Source organism: Branchiostoma lanceolatum, chromosome 12, assembly GCF_035083965.1.
Source record: "Branchiostoma lanceolatum isolate klBraLanc5 chromosome 12, klBraLanc5.hap2, whole genome shotgun sequence".
In the NCBI taxonomy this organism is placed as follows: Eukaryota; Metazoa; Chordata; class Leptocardii; order Amphioxiformes; family Branchiostomatidae; genus Branchiostoma; species Branchiostoma lanceolatum.
In genome coordinates this window covers 1,719,758-1,743,766 of record NC_089733.1, presented here as the reverse complement: position 1 = coordinate 1,743,766, position 24,009 = coordinate 1,719,758, and the positions used below count along the sequence as shown (strand labels likewise).

The window sequence follows — 24,009 nt, the reverse complement described above, 5'->3', positions numbered from 1 at the left end:
TCAGCTACATAATGCAGGGCTCGAAATACTGGGTGCATGTGCACCTGTGTGAACCCAAAATTGGAGGTGTGCACCTAATTCTTGACTGTGGGTGCACCAGTGCACCTAGATTATTTTTTGTATGCTATAGGGTAAAGGTACTATTGTGCACTTGTATACAGAATATTCTTGATATGTAAGTATCAGAAAAACCACAATAACCTTTTGTTGTACTTAAGTTGATGTACTACTTGTTTGAAATCAGCTTTAGAATTACAGATTGAAGTTCTCAAGAGCGTTAAACTTAAATATGTTTTGCTGACATTCAACTTTATCTTATGTGGTGCACTCAAAATTCTTTCTGTGCACCTAATTCTTTTAGTTGGGTGCACCAGTGCACCTTTTTCCAAAAAACGCATTTCGAGCCCTGTAATGTCATGTACACTTTGGTCGAATCACCAACTCCGATCATCCCTCCAAACAATAAAGTCACTCCTTTTGACAGATATGACTGGTGAAGAGACCAGCAAAATCTAAACCTTGTTAATAAGCCATAAGGTGAAACAAATCCAAAGTTCTCTGTCAGCTCTTTACAAATTTGTCACTGCAAAACAAGATAATATGTCACAAACTTTTCAAAAATCAACAGAAGTTTTTTCTTCTTTTTAGGCAAAAGCAAGTTTTAGGCAAAAAAATTTGTTCTGTGCAAATATTTTCACATCTGATACAGACCTGTAGGGGATGGAAACCGTAAGATGAAGTTCAAACAGCTATGATACAACACATGGTTGATTATTCTTACCCGCAGGCATCGAAGATGCACCACTCCAAATACTGCTCGTAGGCCACGACATTGTGACAGGCTGAGAACATGTCACCAGCAATGACAGCGCACCGCTTCCTGGCCCATGTCTCTCTGTTCTCATTGGCCTGGCAACAAACAACAAAAAAACAGTGAAGTCTGACATTCTGCTTTCTTGAAAGACACATTCAAGTTCTGTCTTTTCTACTTCATCAAAATGTCAACAATATCTAACATTCTGTTTTTCTACCCTCTTTTCCTGGTACTGTGGAAAAACTAAAAGTTGCAGTCCTTATATAATATATATATAATATTGTGCAATCAATACGGCAGGGGGCTAGTCCACTGGTGTTCAACGGCTATTTTGTTTCCCAAATGCTTTCATAGAAATTTTGTACCATTTCTAAAGTATCTGATCTAAATAGATCAGAGATCGAAGAACCTACCAAGTGAAAAACTGAAAAGGATCTTCTAAGTTGGGGTGCCATCAGGGGAGCTTTAGGGTAGTGCAAAAGTTTGTTCTTAAGAGTTAAATTGTACCTGACAAGGGTGGATGATGTCATCGTGGTCAATCGTGGCACAGGATTCGTCAATACGCCAACTGTTGCCGAACAGGTCGGACCGTGTTTCGGTGTTACCCTGACGCGTGATGAAGTCGTTCTCAACGTCTCCGTCAAAGTTTCCGCACAGACCGACAACGTTCTGCTCGTGCTGAGGGTCCAGGTTGATGTAGACTCTTGTTGCTGAAAACAAGAATGCACAGAATTCACATTTTACTGTTTCTCTCTTCCTGTCATTTTTACTTTGGGCCACAAACTAAAGTTTGACATTAGGGATATCCAATTGTTCAAGTTCAAGCCCTAAATGGACATCCCTCAAGCCCAGACATGCAATGTAACTGACAGTGTGTGGGTGTAGTCATCACTTCCTGTTTGTCTTCCACATTGGAGCGGAGTAAAAAAGACATCCAATTATCCAAGTATCCCAGTACACCATTTCTGTTTTACATCATGGCAGGCTGCCCAACTGCCGCGACACACAACAGGATAATAAAAAACGCCAACTGATTACAATACCTCTGTTTTCAGGGACGTACCATTTCCAATTGCTACTATTGCTACTGTTGCCATGACTACTCACCTCCATCCCACTTAACCTGCAGGCCGATCTGTGCGCTGACGATGATGAAGAGGCCCGCCTGGTGGATGACGATGCCCTCCGCTTCGAAGTTGGCGGGGATCGCCACGGGCTGATCGTTCACGGTCACGTCCTTCCCTCTCAGGAGGTGGATCACGATCCCACCGATGTTGATCGTCACGGACTTGGTGCAGGTCACTCCACTAGGGGTGGGGGGGTTTTGGTTAATGGCTTCTTTCAAAAACAAGAAATTGAAGATGCCATACCCCTGTGAAACACTTAGAGTTTTTGTACATTCTTAATGCCATTATAGCCCTAGCCATCACAGGTGATCCTCCCTGTCCATCTTCCCTTAATCAATCTCAGCAATCTCCCTCCCATGATGGAATACATCACACTACTTTCAGGAAGGTCGGTCTGTAACACTGCACTAATTGAAAAAAACGACTCGGGGACCAAAAATTTTCTTGATTTCTCAGGACCTCATTATCGTAAACCACATACCAAAATCCATACAAATCCATCAAAAGAATCTTGAATCAAGAAAGTCATAGACGCGAGCACACACACACACGCAACCTAGAACAGTACTCCGACAGAGGTGAACCTCCATCCCGGAGTTAAAAAGTCATCATTCTCACACCACTACATGTCCTTGAATCCAATTACTTACAGGTTTACTCTCCTATAGTCATCATAAGAATGAGAGATGTACAACAGGTCACTCGAATCGAGGGTTAGCAGTAGCTCCTTAAAATGTTTTTAAAAAGGTCATACTGTTGGTGGTCTCGCACTTACCGTTAACCTACCAGTATGTTACGCATGCAGGAAAGCCATGAATCTATCAAACCTCTGATGAAAGTTGCTGAGCATGTTTGTAAGATTACCTGGTGCCACAAGCGACGTTCTCAGATGTGATAGTGAAGAGGTTGTCGTTGTGCTTGGAGAGGATGTAGTTACACTGGCCCATGAAGGAGAAGAACTTCCCGTCGAAGGTGATGTAATGAGGGTCGCCCGAGGCGAGACAAGTTCCGTCACACTTCTCACGAGTACAGTCCCAGTGTTTACCCTTACAGACGCTGCAGAAAGGAACACAAGATATCTGTAAATATGTATCTTATTTTTTCACGTGCAAAGAAAGAACGTGATCTCAAACCAGTTAAACTCACTATAGAGCTAATTTCTGTCACGACCAGCTGTCTAACTGGTCGTGACAGAAAAGACAAATGTTTTCTACAGTATTTCTACACTGTACCAGAGAAATTCCCCTCTTTTGCACATGTACTAGTACAATGAACAGTGGACTGTGGTTTAATGTTAGGACTGCAACCCTCTCCAGTAATGTGCATGTCAGGTGAGCGACACAGACGGAATTCAAACTCCCAAACTCCTTGGTCCAGAGGCAGGGTTGCTGAACTACGCAAGTTATGTGTAATGCTACAAAAAATAGCAGTCCAGTGCTTAACTTAAAAGATCATAAGATAGATAGATCACATCAACAAACACTATACAGCACATCTGTACATCTGCACACACAACAGCATACTTCACACTACGTCTGTACATTTGCAAACACTGTATGACATTGTGTAACATAACAACAAAGCTTTCATGACACGAGTAGACAGCAAAAAATAGCAGGAAAACTGACCAAGTGTTACAGTCGCGTCTGATCTCCTCTCCACGCTGGTACTTCTGGCCTCCGTGAGAGCAGGGGCAGTTTTCTGGAGTAACACACTGGTCACCCTGGCAACAAACAAACAAACAAACATTACCCTGGCAACAGCGCAAACAAATAAATGTTACAGATTCTGAACTGGTGCTTCTTACAGGACTAGTTGCCAAAAAAAGATTACACTGGTTGCCTACCAACACAAAGTTACATGTCTGGTAAGTCTGCTCTCCTTGGTAGATGACAAGATGGTCTAGGTTGTCACAGGTTGCAGGCACTGAGACATACATGTCTACTGTCTGTACACAACAAACAAACAAACAAACAAACAAACGTACCTCCATGACCATGCCAGTGTCACAGCCACACCCCGGGTACTGCTGCACCTCATGGCAGATGACCGGGTGGTCCAGGTTGTCACATGTCAGCGGACACTGGGACACGAACTGTTTGTACACCATGTTTCCTGGACACACGGTCAGATCCGCGCAGTCTGTGGTGGTGCAGTTCCACACGGCGCTCTCACAAACACTGCACGATACACAAACAGCATTGTGGAAAAAGATTCAAATGAACTTTACAAGACCTCTGATCTTTTTCAGGCTAACTGATAGCTATTTAACAGCTGACATGACAGAGGAATTGTCATGCTACACAGTAATTTAATTTCCCAATAAGGAGTAAATGGAGTGTTCACAGTGATTGCAGTAGCCCTATAGTCACATACTGTACAGTATTGTGAAAACAAAAATTTTCTTATTGGCTTTAAGTTTGCAACCATATTTCAAGAATTACTGTTTACAGTAATAGTATTCTAGCAAGAAAAATCCCCCACAAACTACAAGAAGCCATTAGCTGTATTCAATCCTGGAGAAGTGATTGTACCAGGTGTTGCAGCCCTGCTTGAGGGTCGCCCCTGGTTCGTAGAACAAGTCTCCATTCATACACTTGCACATGTCGGGCTGGACACATGTACCTGCGTCATCCAACACCAAACCTGCAAGATAGACAAACAAATAAACGACCAGGGCTCTGTTCATCACAAGCATATAGCCAGCTTAACTAAACACTTGAAGAAAACAAATTAAAAAAATTACCTCCAAGTAGATCATAACTTTTAATTTGTTCTTATCAAATATGGTTAAAGAAGACACCACACCAATCTACTTCCTTTGTTTGCAGAATTTGTAAAATGAAAATTCATCAAGGAGGAACTGGGAGGAACCCTTGAATCTGGATATATTCACTGACCCTGAAACTGTGCACTAAGATACAGATTTCCCTCATTCTCTGTTTTCATGTTGATATTCTAGTTCAAAATTACTGTTTTTTTCAATTCCAAAAGCAAACCAATTGAATTGGTGTGGTGTGGCTGAAGAAAATAATATCAGAAAACAAAGAAAATACATCTAGAAGTTCCAAGTTTGAGAAGAGCCACACTTTGAGCACGTCAAAGATCCCACCACACTTATCGCAAAGAGTAGGCCTGGGGTTTACTGTTTACTGGTTATGCAAAACAAATAGACAAATAAACAGTGTTTTTCCAGTCTGTTTACCTGTAGGGCAGTTACAGCCTGCGATACAGGGGATCTCGATGCCCATGGTGTTGCAGTCGTCAGCGTAGCGCAGGTCGCTGCAGGTGCTCCCACAGGGGCTCATACACTCACTGTACACCTGGCCACCGGAACAGGACGGGGCTGGAGACAAATAAACAAACAAATAAACAACAGGACGCTACAAGAGTTACCGCTTTACACTCACTGTACACCTGGCCACCGAGAACAGGACGGGGCTGGAGACAAATAAACAAACAAATAAACAACAGGACGCTACAAGAGTTACCGCTTTTCACTCACTGTACACCTGGCCACCAGAACAGGAGGGGGAGGTAAAAAAATCAGGACCTGGTAATAAACAGGGGCTAAAGGTCTGAAATAGATTTGAAAACACTCATTGATACCAGGGAATTTCCCACAGTTTACTATTACATTTTTTTCATTATTCAACAGTGATAACGGGAGTCGCCCAAACATAGGACGTTTTTTTACGCGCTCAAACTCACGGCGCTCCATTGCTGGTTGCCAGAGAATGGTCATGTTTTAATAAATGAATTTTGAACACATTCATCTAAAGAACATACATGGACAAGAAATGTATTCATAATGTTCATGGGCCCTTCACGCTCCGAGTTACAAGCGGCAAACGCTGTGAGACGTTTTCACGAATGTACCTTCTGATTTAGTGCTACGCCAGATAGTGTGCCTAACTTAGTACGCTTTGGTAATTTTGCTCTCTTCGGAAGTTGGTGATGAAGTTAGGGAAATGTAAATAAGGCTTGAAGTCTGCTATATTCTAGCTTTCTTTTGACCGGAAAATTTTGACTGTGTGCACTTCTAACGTCATGTGAGAAGGGCTATATCTAGCGCATCCCAGCTCATGTTTTGGCGGGAAATAGGCTACTACGCACTTTGCGCGCGGCCCGGCGTACGTCTTGCATGCGACCCGACTTACAAAATCATTACGAAAAAACGACACCGCTTACATCAACAATACTCCGTCCACTTATTGGGAAATATCTTCGCCATATCTGTATTCAGTTTCCTTTTCATAGACGGTACCAATCACATGTTAGAGCGTTACAAAGCTGTGCGTTGAATCGCCGTCCGGCACCATCGCGGCCCCCAAAAATGGCGGGAAAACAACGTTGCCAGACGGCAGCGATGTTTACGTTGTTTTCTTTGGTCGGTTTTCTTCTCAAGAAACACTTAAAGACCCAATATTTTTGTGTTTTATGAAGTTATATTTCTTATGTGTATGATAGTTGTATATCTGCTTGGCACAGGTCGTATATTTAGGTGTCGGGCCGTCTAGCTACGCAGTGACCCTCTACTCAGCGTTGCCATCATTATTGTCAAAATACTATTCTCGACAAAACAAGAAATGAATATGTACACATATGTTTTGAATGCAAATAAAAATTATGTGCATGGACTTGGTTTATTTATCTTCCTTATGAGCATAGTCAGTGGACACAAACACGGCGTACTTATGCATAACAAGATCACTAAAAAGTCCGTCCTAAGTTAGGGCGCGTCCTAGGTTTGGGCAACCCCCGTTATAATAAAGTCACAAATCAGTCACAAAACTTTAAATGTCGTTTTCCATCTCCAAAGTCTGTCATCAATAAATACACAATACATGTATATCATAACCGTCAGCAGATTTTTCTTTAAGACCTTACAACAAGGCAATGTCATAAACAATCTAAATCTAACAATTATATGTACAGTAGAAGCCACTTAATTGCACCTCGGATAAACGCACCTTCCGTTTAATTGCACCAAATCCCAAAATCCCAAACCGGTTCCCATTCACTGCATTGTTAGTGACTCCGCATAACTGCACCGGGCATTGTCACCAATTTCGGATAACTGCACCAATTTTTTTCAAAAATCCTCAAAAAGTTAACTAAAAAGGTGCGCTAAAAATTGGCAAACGTGGTACAAATGAGCCGATACCTGCCGGTGTAAAGGCGCAATACCGCCAATATGTTTAAAACTGTTTTTGAGTAACAAAAGAAGGCGGTCTCCATTGACAGTCACGTTGATAGGAATCGTATGGGAGGTCCCGGGCAGGTCCAGGGCGTGTCGGCACCATCAAGAGACGCACGCCTACCAAAGGCGGCATTGCGCTTTGGCAGACAGCATGCTGCACTCAATAAAGATTGGTCTCTACCTGTACTACTATCTTATTACTGTGAATGCATTCAAGTTCGCGTGGATTTGATTTCGCGTTAAGGATGGCATGGGGTGTTGTCGGTGGTTTGAGGTTTGCGGCAGCGCTACATACTGCTGCCGATAATAAAAGACCGGCGTCTTAACGTACATCTAGTCGGAAACAATAGAGGCTCGGCAAGGGCTACAGACGTGTAGGCGGACATAACAGTCGCTTTTGGCGGTGCGGTGCTAACGTGATCATCTGGCTGAATCCGCGTCCTAGAAACTTCCTGCATTCACCGGAACAAGGTATACGCGGGTTAGGCTCTGATACTGTATAAGGAGAATGATCTGTCCTTGATCTGAGTCATCTAACCATATCTGCCCACTAGATACACTGACTTTTGTTCCTTATTTGGAATTTTGACGATGGAGTTTTTCAGTGTAATTCCTGGACACAAGTTGTAATTAAGAAGGTAATCTCTGCCAAACATACCGCTATCTTAACTTAGAATTGTCAGACCTATGTCACCAAAGTCATCATTTTTAGAAATACAGTACAGGCGGAGTTGTGTTTGTTAGATTAGATCGTCCTTGTGCTTTTACGCTATCGGCGCATTTTTATCCTTTGTTTGTGCATTCACCAACACAAGTGTGAAACTTTCGATGTAATTTGTTGACTCAAGTTGTAGATACGGTGTCAAGTTTGTCTTAGTCATACCTACCGCCATTTAAACTAACAAATTGTGAGACCAAAGTCATTATTCTAGACATAACGTTACAGTCGGAGTTGTTTTCTTTGCTGTGCGAATCAAGCATATTTTCTCTTTCTACACGTGTACAGTACCTAGCTACTGATTTAAACATCAGTGAGGAAGCAAAAGAAATGTTAAGTTTAATCTGTACAGTATCATGGTAAACTTTACAAGATTTTTGTACAGTACATGTCCTTGAATACGTAAATAAAGTTAATAACTGCATAATTTCGTCCATTTTCTTTGTGCTAGTGTTTCTGACTAACAATACACCGCCCCGCCCATGGTGGTACGGTCCAGCTGGACATTTCGCATAATTGCACCAGCCGGATAATTGCACCAAAAACGCTGGCAAATGCATGGTGCAGTTAAGCGGAGTCTACTGTATGAGTATATGATTATTCTTATGACTGTGTAGAGAATTCTAACGTTGAACTCACCACAAATGTCGGAGATATCTTCGTGCTCTCTCCAGTTGATGAACAGGTCTGTTCCAAATGACTTGGCACACTCTGCGGCGTACGCTGCGATGGCGGAACACAGACACTTGTTGGGGTCCTCACAGCCACAGACGTCGTATTCACACATCTTGTAGTAAATATCCACATTAACCTGGAAATACATACATGGATGTCAAATTGAGAATACAGTATAACCGCAAATGTGACTTGTCAGAATGTCACATATCTACAGGTTACAATCCTATAGTCTGAGATAACTGGAATGTGACTGTCACAGTATCTTTCTTTGTTAAAATTTATTCAGATAATGTAACAACGAACAAATTAAGAAATTCAGTGGAGTTGAATTTCCGAGTATAGCTACGGTGAGCAAATACAAGATTGAGAGGTCACGGGTTCGATTCGTAGCATTCCTGGCTTAAGACATTGTGTCCTTGTCCCTTTCTCCGTCCACTCCAGATGTACAATGGGTTTGTGATTTCTGTTAGAAGGTAAGAGGTGGTGGAAGGAGAAGGATGGGATCAGCCCCCAATGCTATGCCCTATTAACAACCCACTACCACCCACGGCCTAAAATGCTATCATATAATAATGGGACCTTTAACTTTAGAATAATACAATTGAGCCACTGTTAGCAGAATGATAATGTTGTCTCTTTCATGATGAAACCCAGAGATCACACTAACCTACCTGACAGACAGTGTATGTATGACAAACTAAAGACGATGGTGCAATGTACAAAATGTAGCCCCCGTCACAAATAAGAAATTTAGCTCGGCCGACGTGTTGGCGAGCTTCAAATGTGCATTTTCGGCTGAAGTACGGCCGACGTCCTGTCGATTACGAGGGCTTCGGGCGATTTTTAGAAATAAAAGCTGATCCAAATATTGTCCTTTTATCGGGTTAGTCGATACTGACTTCGTCCATGTCCAAGACATGGTACCATCTCATGGGGGATTTTTAATTTTTTAGTGTTCGGGCGATTTTGAAATTTGGCGAGCTTCGGGCGATCTACAAAGTCGGCCGACGCTCACATGAATTGTGACGCCAGCTTAAGACTCTATCATGCACCACACCCAAAAACAATCTTGAATCATTTTATCCATTTGCTGGTACAGTCAAACCTGTATTAGCGGTCACCTTTGCATAGCGGCCACCTGCCCATAGTGGTCACTTTTTGTCGGTCCCTTGGATTTTTCCCATTGACATAAGCATTAAGAATTAGGCTATAGCGGTCACCTGTCCAACGCGGTCGCGGCCACTCGATTTTCGGTCCTGCGGGTCTGGAAACACTGCCGATAACGGTCACGGCGCATGGTCGCCGCAAGATTCGGGAGCCTTCTTTCAAATCCCCGCGGAAAAAAATGTCATTATTGCTGCAGTGTTACCCATGAAAATGTTGTACATGGTTTTATTTTGCTCCTGGTGTTGGTTTTGACTTTCCAAAACCGCTAAGACGCCAGAATATGACAGACAAAGAGAGCCTCTTGGTGCGCGGTCCTAGCGGGACGCTTTGCTTACATGGGTTACTTCACTAGTAGTACCATGGGGGAGCAGTTTGTTAAAAAAAAAGACATACGCCTTTTATCCTCTAAAAAAAGGTTATAAAGCCATTAATTCTTAGCATACTCTGTTCTCTTTATTCAAAGAACTTCTTTGACGAAATAAGTTTACATTTTCTACTATCTGATGTAGAGTAAAATCATAACTCACAAATGCAGCTGCACCCACATTACAGTAGACTATCTCATGACCCTATGACCTCAAGCGCCATCTTGCAGCTGTTGTTTTTCCTCACGGCAAGGAATCCGACCCAAACAGGCTGATTTTACCGTGAAATTCCGCAATTATTTGCTGATAAATGATGTCGCCCCGCAATTGAAAATGACACGGTTGTCTTTGGCAACATTTTGGTCGCATGTGCTGCGGATTGGGGGCGGATCAATGGATCGACTTGGACTTAAATTTGCTTGTGGAAAAGTCCGGACCTACCGAAAGCAGTCATCTTGAGCCGATCGGGTCGTCTTGTGGAAGTGGTCGGTAGACCAAGTTTGACTGTACATGTATGTGAATAAATGTTTCCCAGTGGGTACAGAAAACATGTGCCACTTATTGCTCGTGGTAAATCAACCGTTTCTATAGAGCGGCCACCTGTCCATAGCGGTCGATTTTGGCCAGTCCCTTGAGTGACCGTTATAGGCAGGTTTGACTGTACATGCCTGTTTTTCTTCACACTGTACAAATTCAGTAGAGAATAATCCTTACCTCAGCGTGACAGCTGCTGAAGATCTCGTTGTTGAGGAAGCTGCACTTTTCCGAGGCGTACATGAAGTTTTGTGAGTAGGTCACGCAGGGGTTAAAGTTCTCTTGCGACTGGTCTACATCTGTACACTCAAACCTCATCTGTAGGGAAAGATATTTAGTTACATTTTGCAGCAGATTGTTGCATTAGATCAGAGAGTTACTGGTTCAAATTATGCTTCCTATATTTCATTAAAGGAAAGAAATCTCCTTCTATTTTAACATCTGAATGACCAAACATAGGTACATTTTAAGCCACAGAAGAACGCATCTGAATATTTAGATTTTCTCGGTCATGAGGCAACTTTATAACAGTTACTGTTGTTGGTTCAAAACCCACTGTTAACAGAACTTGCAATTCTCTATTCAACAAACGTTTGTCAAAAAGGCTTACACCAATCTTACACCCTCATTTTGCGTGTGCTACCTTAAACTTGTTGGCGAATGCAGTCAGAGATGTTTCGATGTCCCCTTCTCGTGTGGAATACTCGTCCTCTTGGTTCCAGTTAAATGTGCCGCACAGTCCACGAACCTGGATGGAAAATGGGGCCAAACACGTTTATAACATTTCATTTATCTTACTTCATGTAACTTTCATTTCATTGCATTGTTCTTTGATTGCTCAACTATATAAAGGAAGCTCTCTAAGCCTGAGGCTCAAGGGGGACAGGATAAGTCCAGCGACAATCAAAAACATATCAAACAATCTACACTAATATCACAATGATAGCATCTAAATGCTAACACATTTTCTAGTATATACATACATGTACATGTAGAGGCAGATAGCTGATTGTACAGGATGAGACAGAGTTTCTAAGGCCAGATAAAATATAGTGCCGTGTATGTATGTATGTACAGGTATAAACTAATTTGTACAGTGTAAGACAGAGTTGCAATCTGGTTACCTTGTTGGAGTATACAGGATCTAGAGTGATGTATGCACGCAGGGCATTATCCCACAAGATGGTGACACCGAACCCCTGCACCATGGTGAACATGGAGGACGCACGCTTCACGTACAGGTCCTGACTCCTGCAGGGGACACAACAGCACAGTGTTACATCTAATACATTAGAACCAGAAACATCGAAGGCCGTGCAGGTCTTGGTACCCCCACACTGTGTTGACGTGTAATGTAATAAATATTTTGGTTTACGTTTAAATGCTTATAAACCAATCCTGCCATGTTTTGTTGAGTGCAGAAAACATTGGATTTAATGAAAAAAGAAAAAGACAGATATATGGAAATAGGTTATGTCCCCCAGCAGTAGGGACAGCTGGCATCGTGCAGCGACACATGGTGACATGCACATGACAGTTGTAGACAGTCTAATCCTTTTTCAACCTTGCCGACTTGTGGCTCAATATCGATATCCTAGCAAAAATGAACTGACCCCCCACTTATCTGGACTCCGCCCCAAATGTGCATATGTAATGAAAATTAACATGTATGGACTTGTAGACAGCATGCATTTCTTGGACTATCATTATTGTAAATGAGTAAATTACACGGTGCTGGTACTGTGAACAACATCAAGCAACAAGACTAGCGCAAGACCGTCTTCTTCACCTCCCCCGCGACGCCCCTGATGGTAGAAGCGACCGGATAAAGTAACGTAAAGTAAGATTCTGTGAAACAATCTGCTCCCCCTTCTGTTCAGCTTTATTGTTCATTTTCATGTTTCGCCATACCTAGTATGGCTCAACATATTGTTTTTACTCAGGTTTCTTCTCCTCCTCCTGTCAAATCTTCAAATCGATTCATCTCTGTCATTTTTATACCAAATGACCTGAAATTTGGTACAAAGGTAATGTAGGCAAAAACCAATGTGCTTTTTTCTCCTTTTTTTGATATTGACCTTGAAAGTGATTTTATTGAGGTTTTTATGACCTATGATGTATATCTTGCCTCCTGTGCCCTGGTATTTCAACCGAATGACCTGAAATTTGCTGTATATGTGCCTTAAACAAATATTTAAAGGACTACATTCCCATTTTTGGCATACATATCTTCAAAACGATTTATTTTGGGCTTTCTTGACAATATTTGCCACTTCTGTCACTTTCAATACTACATATGACCTAAAGGTCATTGATCCCAAGTGCCTTGCACCTGGCCTTGCATGCCTGTGAGCCTTGCGACCACCTGATTGGTCAATTGAGTTAATCTAATTATCTTGCATTCCTGGCGCAGGTGTGCTAGTATTCGTGCCAAATATGGTATGGGAATTCCTAGGACATGTGATTACATGGCTTTGTTCACTCTTTTTTTAACAAAGATACACATCTCCAGTTCCTATGTATTAAACCAAAATAATGTGAAATTTGGCATGTGTCTGCCTTGGTCATGTACACAGGCCCTCATTCAAATGTTTGGCATACAGCCTTTCAAAACGATTTTTTAAACAAAGAATTTTTTCGTTTCGTTATTTTCAACCCAAAGTGCATTCAAACAAAGGGGTGTCACATTTTTATATTTCACCCATACTATTGCTGAAATATGTTGTTTTTGGTCATTTCCTTCTTCTCCTGTCAAATCTTCATATATATCATTATGTATACTATGGAAAACTTCATTCTTCCCTGGGGTTGATCTTTTTTAATTCAATTTTGAACTGGGTTGATTATGCGCAAGAGTGTAATTTTCAGCGGATATTTTTCGACTGGTCTAGTTACATGGAGGCCAAAGTTCACCATTCCAGTCATGCGCAGAGGGTCCATTTTAATGCCAGACAGAAACCGCATGTACATGCTATTTAAAAGTAGCTGCAGGAGGCCTCTTTGTTGGAAATGTTGGTGTTTTTGAGCTGGAGTTGACAGGTAAGGGTTGTGGCTATTTCATTTAGTTAGAACAACAGGGTTTTAGCTGTGTTTGAAGTGTCCGGTACACTTTGAAATAGGTGTAGTTTGGGTGTGATCAGGTCTTCTGAAGGGGGGTCAAAGGTCATGTCCTGATGTTTTGATAGAATTTCACCACTTTGCGCCGGTGGAAAATCGGCGAAACTCAGTAGATTGACACTTTAGAGGTCAGACTACGCTGCCAATGTGAGTTTTCCATGACCTAAACTTCAGGTAGGTGACTTTTGACAGCCCTTTCCTTATATGTCTACCATTGAAAGTATAGGGGCTAGCAATTGGTAGTCTTTACCCTGGAGATGGCACGGAATATCCCATTCTTGCAAGGGGAGGATTCTTTAATTATTTCTTTCAATTTTGAGCTGGAATGATTATGAAAAAGTTAGCAGAAGTGTATTTGTTAATCAATAAGTGGATATGGTTGTGGACTGGTCCATATTGTGTTGAGGTGCTACTGGAAGACTCCATTCCTATATGGAGAGACTGGTAATTGTTTTTAAACTGAATTTTGGACTGGGGTGATCCATTTTTTTAGTGGAAGTAAATCAGAATGGTCCATTGTTATTTTGGGAGAGTCCATTTTTTGCATGGCGAGGAGTATGGCTAAACATGCTGTATTTGCTCGCAAATGTTGCCTTTCTAGTTATTTTTGTTTCAGGAAGTTGAAGAGGGAAGGCTGAGATCTGTAACTTCACCTGTACGGCAGCGTGGTGTCAATGCCATTGACTGTGACCTCCTGGTTCCTCTTGAGTTTGACCGTGGACAGGTACATGGTGATGGTGATGGACTTCGCACATGTGACCGCGCCCCCGCTGCCGCACACCTCCGTCTCCACGGAGATCGACAGCTTGTTGTCGATATAATCCTGCAGGAAAACGGTATTTTCATTAGTAAAAAGGGGAAAATTTGTATCTTGATTTATGTAAGATCTATTTTAGAAAATTTGACAAAACAGACTTTTGGTTCAACAGTACAGTACTAAACTAAGTGCATGATTGCACAGGTTCCGAATCCCCAGTGTTCTTTTTAAAAATACTCTGAAAGGGGAGAAAAGCAAGACAATACTTGTTTTCATCAATTAGAAACCAAACATGTTTGTATTCTTGGGCTTTACATATTCTACATAACTCAAAATAAGGCATGCATGGAGACTGAAGAGATACAGACAATATCCCCATCTAGTTCTGGCTTTCTTTTTGTTTGTCGAATGACCATGTCTCTTGCTTACTTAAACTAAAATCCTTAGACTCATTGTAACTATACAGGAATATATGCTGCAAAAGTTTGTACAGGTTAAATGTACATTTGAGGGAAAATCCCTATTCTTTTCAATTAACAAGTACAATTACTTGGAGACTAGGACAAAATCACTAGATTTAAACTTCCTAGCCCGAAGGCAGGAACCAATTTAGTTTAACATACAATGAAGAAGTTCATCAAATAAAAGAAAATCACCTCAACCAGCGTATATTCACACACGCCCTGGAAGGTGAAGTGCTTGTTGTCGAAGGTGATGAAGTGAGGATCGCCCAGGATGTGGCAGGTGGACGCACACCTGTCCTCTGTACACGTCCACAGGCCCATGTTACACACACTGGAGGGGAGGTGGAAATATGTTATATGTGAGGATCCCCTATGCAGGTATTGCAGGTGGATGCACACCTGTCCATGTGTGGCTGGAAGATGCACACCGGTCCATGTGTGGCAGGTAGACGCACACCTGTCCAGGTGTGGCAGGTGGACACACACCTGTCCAGGTCTGGCAGGTGGAAGCACACATGTCCAGATGTAGCAGGTGGAGATGCACCTGTCCAGGTGTGACAGGTGGAGAAGCACCTACCAGATGTGGCAAGTGTACACCCACCTGTCCTCTGTACAGGTCCACAGGCCCATGTTATACACACTGGAGGGAAGGTTTGAATACAACTTAAGTTACTTGAGGATCCCCAGTAGTGGCAGGTGGATGCACACCTGTCCAGGTGTCATAGGTGGATGCACACCTGTCCAGGTGTGGCCGGTGGATTCACACCTGTCCAGGTATGGAAGGTGCTCGAACACCTGTTCTCTGCACAGGTTCAGAGTTACAATCAGTAAGGGAGGGAGGTAACATATCTTTTTCTGATGCAGGTACATAATTGAAAATACAACTAACTTGCACAAGTGCAGGTATGCAAAATAGTATTTCGAACCCTGCAATGTAACATTGATCCTGTATACTGTTATACCTACCAGGTGTTGCATCTTTGCTTGATCGTCTCGCCAGATTCGTAGCGTGTCCTGCGATGGTAGCAGGGGCACGCCTCCGCCTGTACGCACTCGCCATCATCAAGGTACGTCCCCTGAAAAGCAAAGTCAATAAAGTTAGTAGCCTTATCTTTCTTTTATCATTTATGTGTCATGTAGTTTTGTCCAGCTATCTTTCTTTTTTTCATTTATGTGTCATGTAGTTTTGTCCAGTTATCTTTCTATTATCATTTATGTGTGTCATGTAGTTTTGTCCAGTTATCATTCTTTTATCATTTATGTGTCATGTAGTTTTGTCCAGTTATCTTTCTTTTATCATTTATGTGTCATGTAGTTTTGTCCAGTCATGTTTGTTGACAAGGACCACAGGAAGAGTAGCTGCAATGTACAAAAAACATTGTTGAACTAATTGTGGATCTAAATAAACTCAAAAAGTTGGACAAATTCATTCCTTTGAACTGCCCAAAAAAAACAGTTTAACATACAAAAATCATGTACCTTGCCTTCTTAACATTTATCTACAGAAGATCGGGAAGGAAGCACTGCATCTACATATTATATGTGGACACACACCACAATCACAAATGAAAAAACATATGCCGACGGACTACAAAAAACTTCGTTTTCATGGAGGCAATAAGGTAAGGAATTGAAGGTAGATAAAAACTAGACAAAGCCTGTCAGTGTGCACATCTTGTCCTCATTTTTAGGACATTATTTTTCTACAGTGCTGGGAAGGCAAAATAATTACAAAACTTAAAGAAATTTGAGAGAAGTTTGTACCGTCGGACATTCACATCCGGGGATGCAGTCCCCCGAGCAGTACGGCTCCTGCTGGAAATTCAGGGTCGCACAGGTGGAAGGGCACAACGAGCCACACTCCACGTAAACCTTTCCATTTGGACATTCCTTCTCTAAAAGTAGAAAAAAATTGTCAGCATTAGAAAGTGGATATTTCAAAGTCGAAGAGAACAAAAAAAGATACAATACTGGGCTTTTGCACTTTATGATCTTGTTGTGATTTTTAGAGAGTGATTTGATAGACAGACAATAAACCAGATAGTGTGAGTGAGTGAGTGAGTGAGTGAGTGAGTGAGTGAGTGAGTGAGTGAGTGAGTGAGTGAGTGAGTGAGTGAGTGAGTGGGTGGGTGAGTGAGTGAGTGAGTGGAGTGAGTGGAGTGAGTGAGTGAATGAGTGAGTGACTGGGTGAGTGGGTGAGTGATTGAGTGAGTGAGTGAGTGGGTGAGTGAGTGAGTGAGTGAGTGGAGTGAGTGAGTGAGTGAGTGAGTGAGTGAGTGAGTGAGTGAGTGAGTGAGTGAGTGAGTGAGTGAGTGAGTGAGTGAGTGAGTGAGTGAGTGAGCGAGCAAGCGAGAGAGTGAGTGAGTTCCACAAAACAGTTCATTAACTTATGTGAGCTCTTATGTAACTTATATGAGTTCACTCCATACAGTCATACAGAGGCCCAGTTGATCGCTTGTCGATTGTTTAGATTTGAGTCCCATCTTTGGTGCCTTCTTTAACATTTTACAGTCCATTGCCTGAAAAGAAGCCTGTACCTTCCTATATCAGGAAGGTACTCTCCAGGGAGTGAAATAAGAACAAACAAACCGCAAAGTCCTGGTCCTCTCCAGTTGAAGACGATTCCTTGCTGTGCACACTGGCGTGAGTAGGTGGTCAGGGCGGAGCACAGAGCCACCTCACGGTCCTCCTCGCTCTCCCACGTACAGTACGAGTACATACAGTCCTCGTAAAACTGCTGGGGGTCCAGCTGAGGGGTACAAACAATCAAGCTATCAATCAATTAATCTTTGTCAATATCTATCAATCCTAAGTACATACAGTCCTCTTAAAACTGCTGGGATCCTTACTGAACCGGCATAAACACAAGAAACCAGCAATCTATTAAATCAATCCATCAATGGACTATGCTATTTCAGGACAGGTACATTGAGAGAAAGCACATGTAGATATTAAGCAATATGCCATTAGTACCTACGGAAATGCTCATAGCCTAGTAACAAGTTGGAACAAATGAAAACATTGCCAAAAATCATTGCAAAATTAGGCAAAATGTTGTAATTGTCACAAAACTATTAATATGAAAGTGGGTTACACCCCTATGATGCCACTATGTTCAGACACCCCAATGCTTCGGCAACCCTATGTTCCGACATTCCATAACCCTAAACCCTAACATAGGGGTTTTGGAACATACATGTAGGGGTGTCAGAATATAGGACTGTCCCAATCAATGTGTTCTTTTTTGCACTCTTCAGGTTCAGATTTGATGTCTGAAGAAGATATCATTTCTAACAGTGGATTGTTGTGACTCTGCATGCTATCAGTACTTGGTGTTCCCTCACCACACCATTGCAGCTGTCAAAGGGCTGCTGCATGAGCTTCCCGCAGGCGTCCTGCGCAGCCTGCTCCCGGTCACTGTGCTGCACACACGTGTGGGGGAGGGCCGCGCTGTCTGGGCAGTGCTGTGACACAACAACAAACAAATAGATAAACAAATAATTAGATTAATGTACCCTGCCACTGTACTGAAGAACATACACATGGAGGGGGCAGCTGCACTGTCAAACTGACAATCAAAGAAATAAACAACAACATATAACTAATAAATAAATAGCGGATTCCAGTTACTGCATGGAATGCAGATTCTATGAGGCGGAATGTAGCATGACTTGTGATTAAACACACAGATAGAAATTATTGTTGTTTATTGCTTAATGACTTGCAGTGCAGATATAATTTCTGATGTCTGTAACCTGTACCCAACCTGAACTAGTTGAATCATAATAAAACAAACCTGCTCAAAAAGTCAATTTTTGTTGGAAAAGACCCAAAATGGAATCATCATCAGAGAACACTTTCAGAACAATTGTTGTTTGAATATGAAATAAAAAGGAAAGAAAATATGCGGTGCAGGAGATGATCTGTTTGGAGCAGCTGGTAATTTTCAATGTTACCTGCACCAGCACAGGTACAGGTATAGGTATAATAGGTATAGGTACAGGTATAGGTACAGGTACAAGTATAGGTACAGGTATAGGTATAATAGGTATAGGTATAGGTACAGGTATAGGTACAGGTACAACTACAGGTATAGGTATAGGTACAGGTACAGACCTTCTCTACGGAGAACTGATCTCAGGAAAGAGACGTACCGGGAGGCCACAGCTGCATTTCAAAGATGTCTGCAAGAGGGACTTGAAGGCTCTAGATATTGATACGGAGCACTGGGAGGATCTTGCAAGTGACCGCTCCAGGTGGAGATGGACACTGTCCAGGCAGCTCAAATCAGGAGAAGCCAGACTGATGCACAGCGCAGAAGAAAAGCGGATCCACAGAAAAGGGCTTTGCAACAGAACTGAGTCAGTTTACAGATGTGATTTTTGTGGCAGAGACTGCCATTCTCATATAGGGCTGTTTAGCCATAGTCGATGTTGTAGGGCTGTTGTAAATTAGGATTTTACCATGGTCAATACTGACCGACGGAGGCCATATATATACAGGTACAGGCACAGGTATAGGTATAGTTACAGGTACAGGTATAGGTACAGGTACAGGCACAGGCACAGGTATATGTACAGGTATAGGTACAGCTACAGGTATAGGTACAGATATAGGTACAGGTACAGGCACAGGCACATGCACAGCTACAGGTACAGGTATAGGTATAGGTACAGGTACAGAGAATGTTAAGCCTTCGTCTCTCCAAGGCAACAGCCCACAAATCAGTTCTCTTCCCTACCTCTCCGATCTCTGGTATCTTCCAGCTGTTCCCAAAGATGGCAGGATACACGGCGATCTCATTGTTGATCATTTTGAAGTCATCTGCAAGAGAATGATATTATTAAATTCTGCATTCTTGACTACAAGTGCCAGATATAGATATCTATAGATATAGAGATTGATATGCAAAAGTTTAACAGTGACAAGCCTTTTGATGTACATGTACTAACTAGTTGCATGCCTGCGAAGTTAGTGTACAATGGCAAAAGGGTGGTTATACTGGCTATATGATACAGAAAACTACCTGGATAATTAATTGATTAATTAGTTCTAAAAGGGGTAAAGTTAACCATACAACTCACCATCAGGGTTGTAGTTGTAAACCCCACACAGACCCCTGGTCTTGCCCATGTACTCAGACATGACCGTCATGTACACAGTTGACTCTGTGTCCCACTTCACACGGACGCCAAGACTGGCTTCCAAGAACACATAGTCTCCCAGCACCTTCATACTTACACCTTGGGAAACATGCACATGTCAGTAAAAAAAAAAGTTAGAGGTAAAGGTAGTCCCCTTGTCTTTTCAATACCAGTGAGTCGTTATAATCCACTGTGTCTTAGACTAGGTCACAGTATTGGAAAGTGCAGTCCATCCCTCTCCTTCCACCGACTTTTACTTCCCCAACCAAAGTCAGGTACCCATTATTAAACCTTGGTAGAGTGAGGGGAGTCGTGTTGAGTGCCTTTCCCAAGGACACAACGTCAAGCCCAAAGCACTAGGAATAAAAAAAAGACTGTATTTCGATCCAATCTCAAGTAACTAAAATCTATTCTACATTTGGTTGTAACAAGAGACAAAATTCCATGTAACAAAGAAATATTGTGTCTCAGACGTTCAAGTCTTGAAATTATAATTTTACCAAGATGACTTTTAAATGCAAAACGTAATACCTTCATTGTTGATCTCTGGTTAACATAATATTTAAAAACAGCAACAAAGATTATGGTTATATTGACTAATTCCTACATACAAATAGATGAACAGACAGAGGTTGATGGAAAGAGCGATCCAGTCCAGATGGTGGAAAAATCAGTCCAGTCTTGTTAGGGGTGGAAAAGGCGGTCCGACCGTATCTATGCATGGTACGCGCCCCCAGGCAGAACCGCTCTTTCCAGCAACCAGGGCAGATAGATTTCTTAGATTACATAATAAAGCACAAAAAAACATTGACACAGCTACCAACCGTTTCTGGAGAAGGGTTCGACCAGGTTGATCTGTTCCCCGTTAAACACGATGCTGTGTCCGGCCGCGTGGACCGTGGTGGAGCCCAGCTTCATCTCTATTACCTGACAACGTAAGAAACATCTCTCATGAGTAATGTTACATTGTAGGAACCTGACAGTTCATCTATGTTGGTTTGCTAGAAGTCAAAATAAGGATTAATTTTATCTGTGGTCTCCAAAACATAAAGAAATTGGTACTAAGAAGCAGTGGGTTGATTCAGTCCTTGCCGAATACCGGTGCTGAACAATATAAATTTTGTTAATATATACATCAAATTTCGACATCCACACAGGCAGACAAGCCAAAAGTAATACTCGTCAGGGGTGAACTTATTATAATATCTTCTTGGGAGAGAAGGAAACTGAGAGTACCTTGTGGCAGCTGGCTGCTGAGTCACAGTCCACGTCCCGTACAGTTACAGAGAACGTATTGTCGACATCCATCGCCAGCATGTACGCACAATCACCCGTGAAGCTGGGATCAGAACAGCAAGAAAACAAATGCTAAACTTGCCAAAGGCTTTTTACTGGTGCTGCAGTAAAAGTTGTGGAGTCTGTGGGTTGTGAATAGGATGAACCTGGTTAACCTGCAAATGACTACATCCGATCAAATACTAGAAGTAACATTCAAATAGAGCAATGTGTGGCATAATGGGTAATAAGGGCATTATTTTCATCCAGGTCCTAGGTTCTAGCCCTTGACAGGCCCCATTGTTGAACCCTTGGGAAATGCACTTAACATGAATTTCCTACTTCAAAAATGAGGAAGGTTGTTCCCGAGCAGTCCACTCTCAGTCAGCTGGACTCAATCAAGATGTTTCTAACTTTTGAGGAACTTACCTAGTCAAATACCTTTTTGAAGTGACTTTTGGGACAACTAATCAGGAGAAATAAAACAGCGGGATAAATAAAGTAGACGAAGGTGCGTTTCTCAGTTTTACCTGAAGTGCCGCCCATCAAAGGTGCGGAAATGGAAGCGTCCCCAAGTAAGGCAGGTGGCGTAGCTGTGTACGGAGTGGGCGTCTGCTGCTGCAAATCCCGTGGACAGGGCGTTGTTGATGTCATCTGAGGGTGTTAGCAAAGGTGTCAGCATCAAAGTTCATCTGTGCCAGTAGCTGATGTTGAAAGTTGTCTTGACCAGTTTTATCTAGCCCCTGACACTTCTGTGACATATCTACATGTATACTGCCAGTACTGGCACGAAAATATCTTGCATTCATCATCCTTCAATACAGCATATAATAGTATATGGTACTAAAATTACATGTACAAGAAGTTTTTTCAAAATGTTTATTTTTGCCAAAATTGAATCGAATGAGCTGTACATATAATACTTCTCTGTTGCAGGTAATTTTGAATGGTACAAGCACATGTTTGCAGGTAATCATCATAGTAGAACCCTTATTGGTCATTTCAAGCTGATGAAAATAAATTGTCATCAATTTCATGTCAAAAAAATGAAGTTCAGAGTTTTGTCCGCCCCAACAAGCAAAGCAAGGGACGTATTCTGAAGACACACATTTAAAAACAACAGGTGGTGGTGCCTGATTTTCTAAGAATCTTTACAGCAAGACACAATGAATCATTGACTTCATTCGGAACTGCATGTGCTAAACAAAGGCCAAACTTAAGGCAGCTGTTAGTGTGATCAATACGATCAATGTGATGGTTTTGTCTGATCCAACAGCTGGGTTCTCTCACTCCCTGCTTATCAATAATCTCTTTGTGGTTTTTCTTCCTGTCTTTTGATAATCTCATTGTTCAAACTATCAGAAAGGGAGAATGAAAAATTGATTAATCCCGGAAGTACACTTGTCAAGCAACTGGTGGTATGGCTGGAAAGCCTGCTGGATCATACAACTTTGCGTTTTTTATCTCAGGCTCAAAAGATAAGACCATGTTAAAACCAATATTCTGCTGCAGTACCATAGATAGCTGCTAGGAGGCCCAAATTAAAATTAAACTTGTCTTTTGCTTTGCCAGCACCTACCGACTAAATTATGATAATGTACTAAATGTATTCATGATAATGATAATGTACTCGATGAGAACTGATGTTACAGTTTCATTGTGAATATAGTCAGGTTCAATAACTTATGAGGCTGTAGATGGATCTTTATGAAAATATCAACCTTACTCTCATAATTCAACTGGTTTCCCTAAGACCATTTTGCCATATTATAAGTACTGTTTTATTAAGGCCTTCTCGAGAATGTCTTGAACACCCGGATATCTGAAGTGTGTAGACCTTAAGGATTACTGATGCTGAAATTAAGTGATCTCTTTAAATCTATTTCCTTTTAATAGGTTGGAACTTTTAAGTTATCTGGCAGAATTATAAGAGTTATGTTATAAATCTGGTCTTCAGGCTCTGATTTCATGTTGATGTTCCAGTTTTGCACCATTTTTCTTGAAATCTGAGAACCAACAATATTTGCTGTGACCTTACCGATGTTGCTGATAGCCTGCGGACACAGCGAACAGCGGTTGTCGTCTCCCCACGACATGGCGTCGGCCTGCGTACAGCACACCTCGTAGGACGTGGAGTAGCCCGAGAACGCTGCATTGTTGCAGTAGACATCGGAGTAACAGGTGCCGATGCCACTGGTGTCACCTGGGGAGGAAAGTGATGTTATCGAATCTTCAACTCTCTTATCATCTATCCCTTAGTCTACTTGACCACTGGGGCACCACAGAAGATCTGACAACCATTTTTCTTTAAATTAGTGTAATGCCAGTCTATTCTCTGACATTATCCTCCCATCTTTTCTGTTGCCATCTTTCTTCCTCCCGGGTCCCTTGCATGATAGTTTTGGCTAGTCCAGATGATCGTGACGTGTGACCTAACCACTTCAGTTTATTTTCTGAGGAAGAACTAATTATTTGGAATTCTTTTTGAAAAAATACTTTATGTGTGAAACTGTTTTCATTCCGATAATTTTACGTATTCTAAGACCTAGTGAATTTCATCATTGTGGTAATGTAGTTTTTACCTCCTTCCTGCTGCCTAACTCTGTGCCAAACGGCTACTTCAATGTGCCAAAAGTTAATGGACAT

At 41.9% G+C, this 24,009-nt stretch overlaps 2 protein-coding genes across 2 annotated transcripts; both read right to left on the bottom strand.

Annotated features, from left to right (window-relative positions):
* Positions 1–2,801: 2,801 nt before the first annotated feature.
* Positions 2,802–9,472, bottom strand: LOC136446396 (von Willebrand factor-like). Its single transcript, XM_066444748.1, has 7 exons — positions 9,440–9,472; positions 8,502–8,673; positions 5,147–5,287; positions 4,476–4,587; positions 3,929–4,121; positions 3,570–3,664; positions 2,802–2,997 (listed from the first exon to the last, which is right to left on the bottom strand). The coding sequence occupies exons 1-7, from the start codon at positions 9,470–9,472 to the stop codon at positions 2,802–2,804; spliced, it is 942 nt and encodes a 313-aa protein (XP_066300845.1).
* A 1,994-nt stretch (positions 9,473–11,466) lies between these two features.
* Positions 11,467–21,396, bottom strand: LOC136446395 (SCO-spondin-like). Its single transcript, XM_066444747.1, has 13 exons — positions 21,325–21,396; positions 20,913–21,015; positions 20,029–20,187; positions 19,686–19,768; positions 18,274–18,408; positions 17,534–17,693; positions 16,709–16,839; positions 15,911–16,020; positions 15,522–15,584; positions 15,137–15,275; positions 14,377–14,546; positions 11,731–11,857; positions 11,467–11,472 (listed from the first exon to the last, which is right to left on the bottom strand). Exons 1-13 carry the CDS (start codon positions 21,394–21,396, stop codon positions 11,467–11,469), a joined length of 1,458 nt encoding a protein of 485 aa, XP_066300844.1.
* Between the last annotated feature and the right edge of the window lie 2,613 nt (positions 21,397–24,009).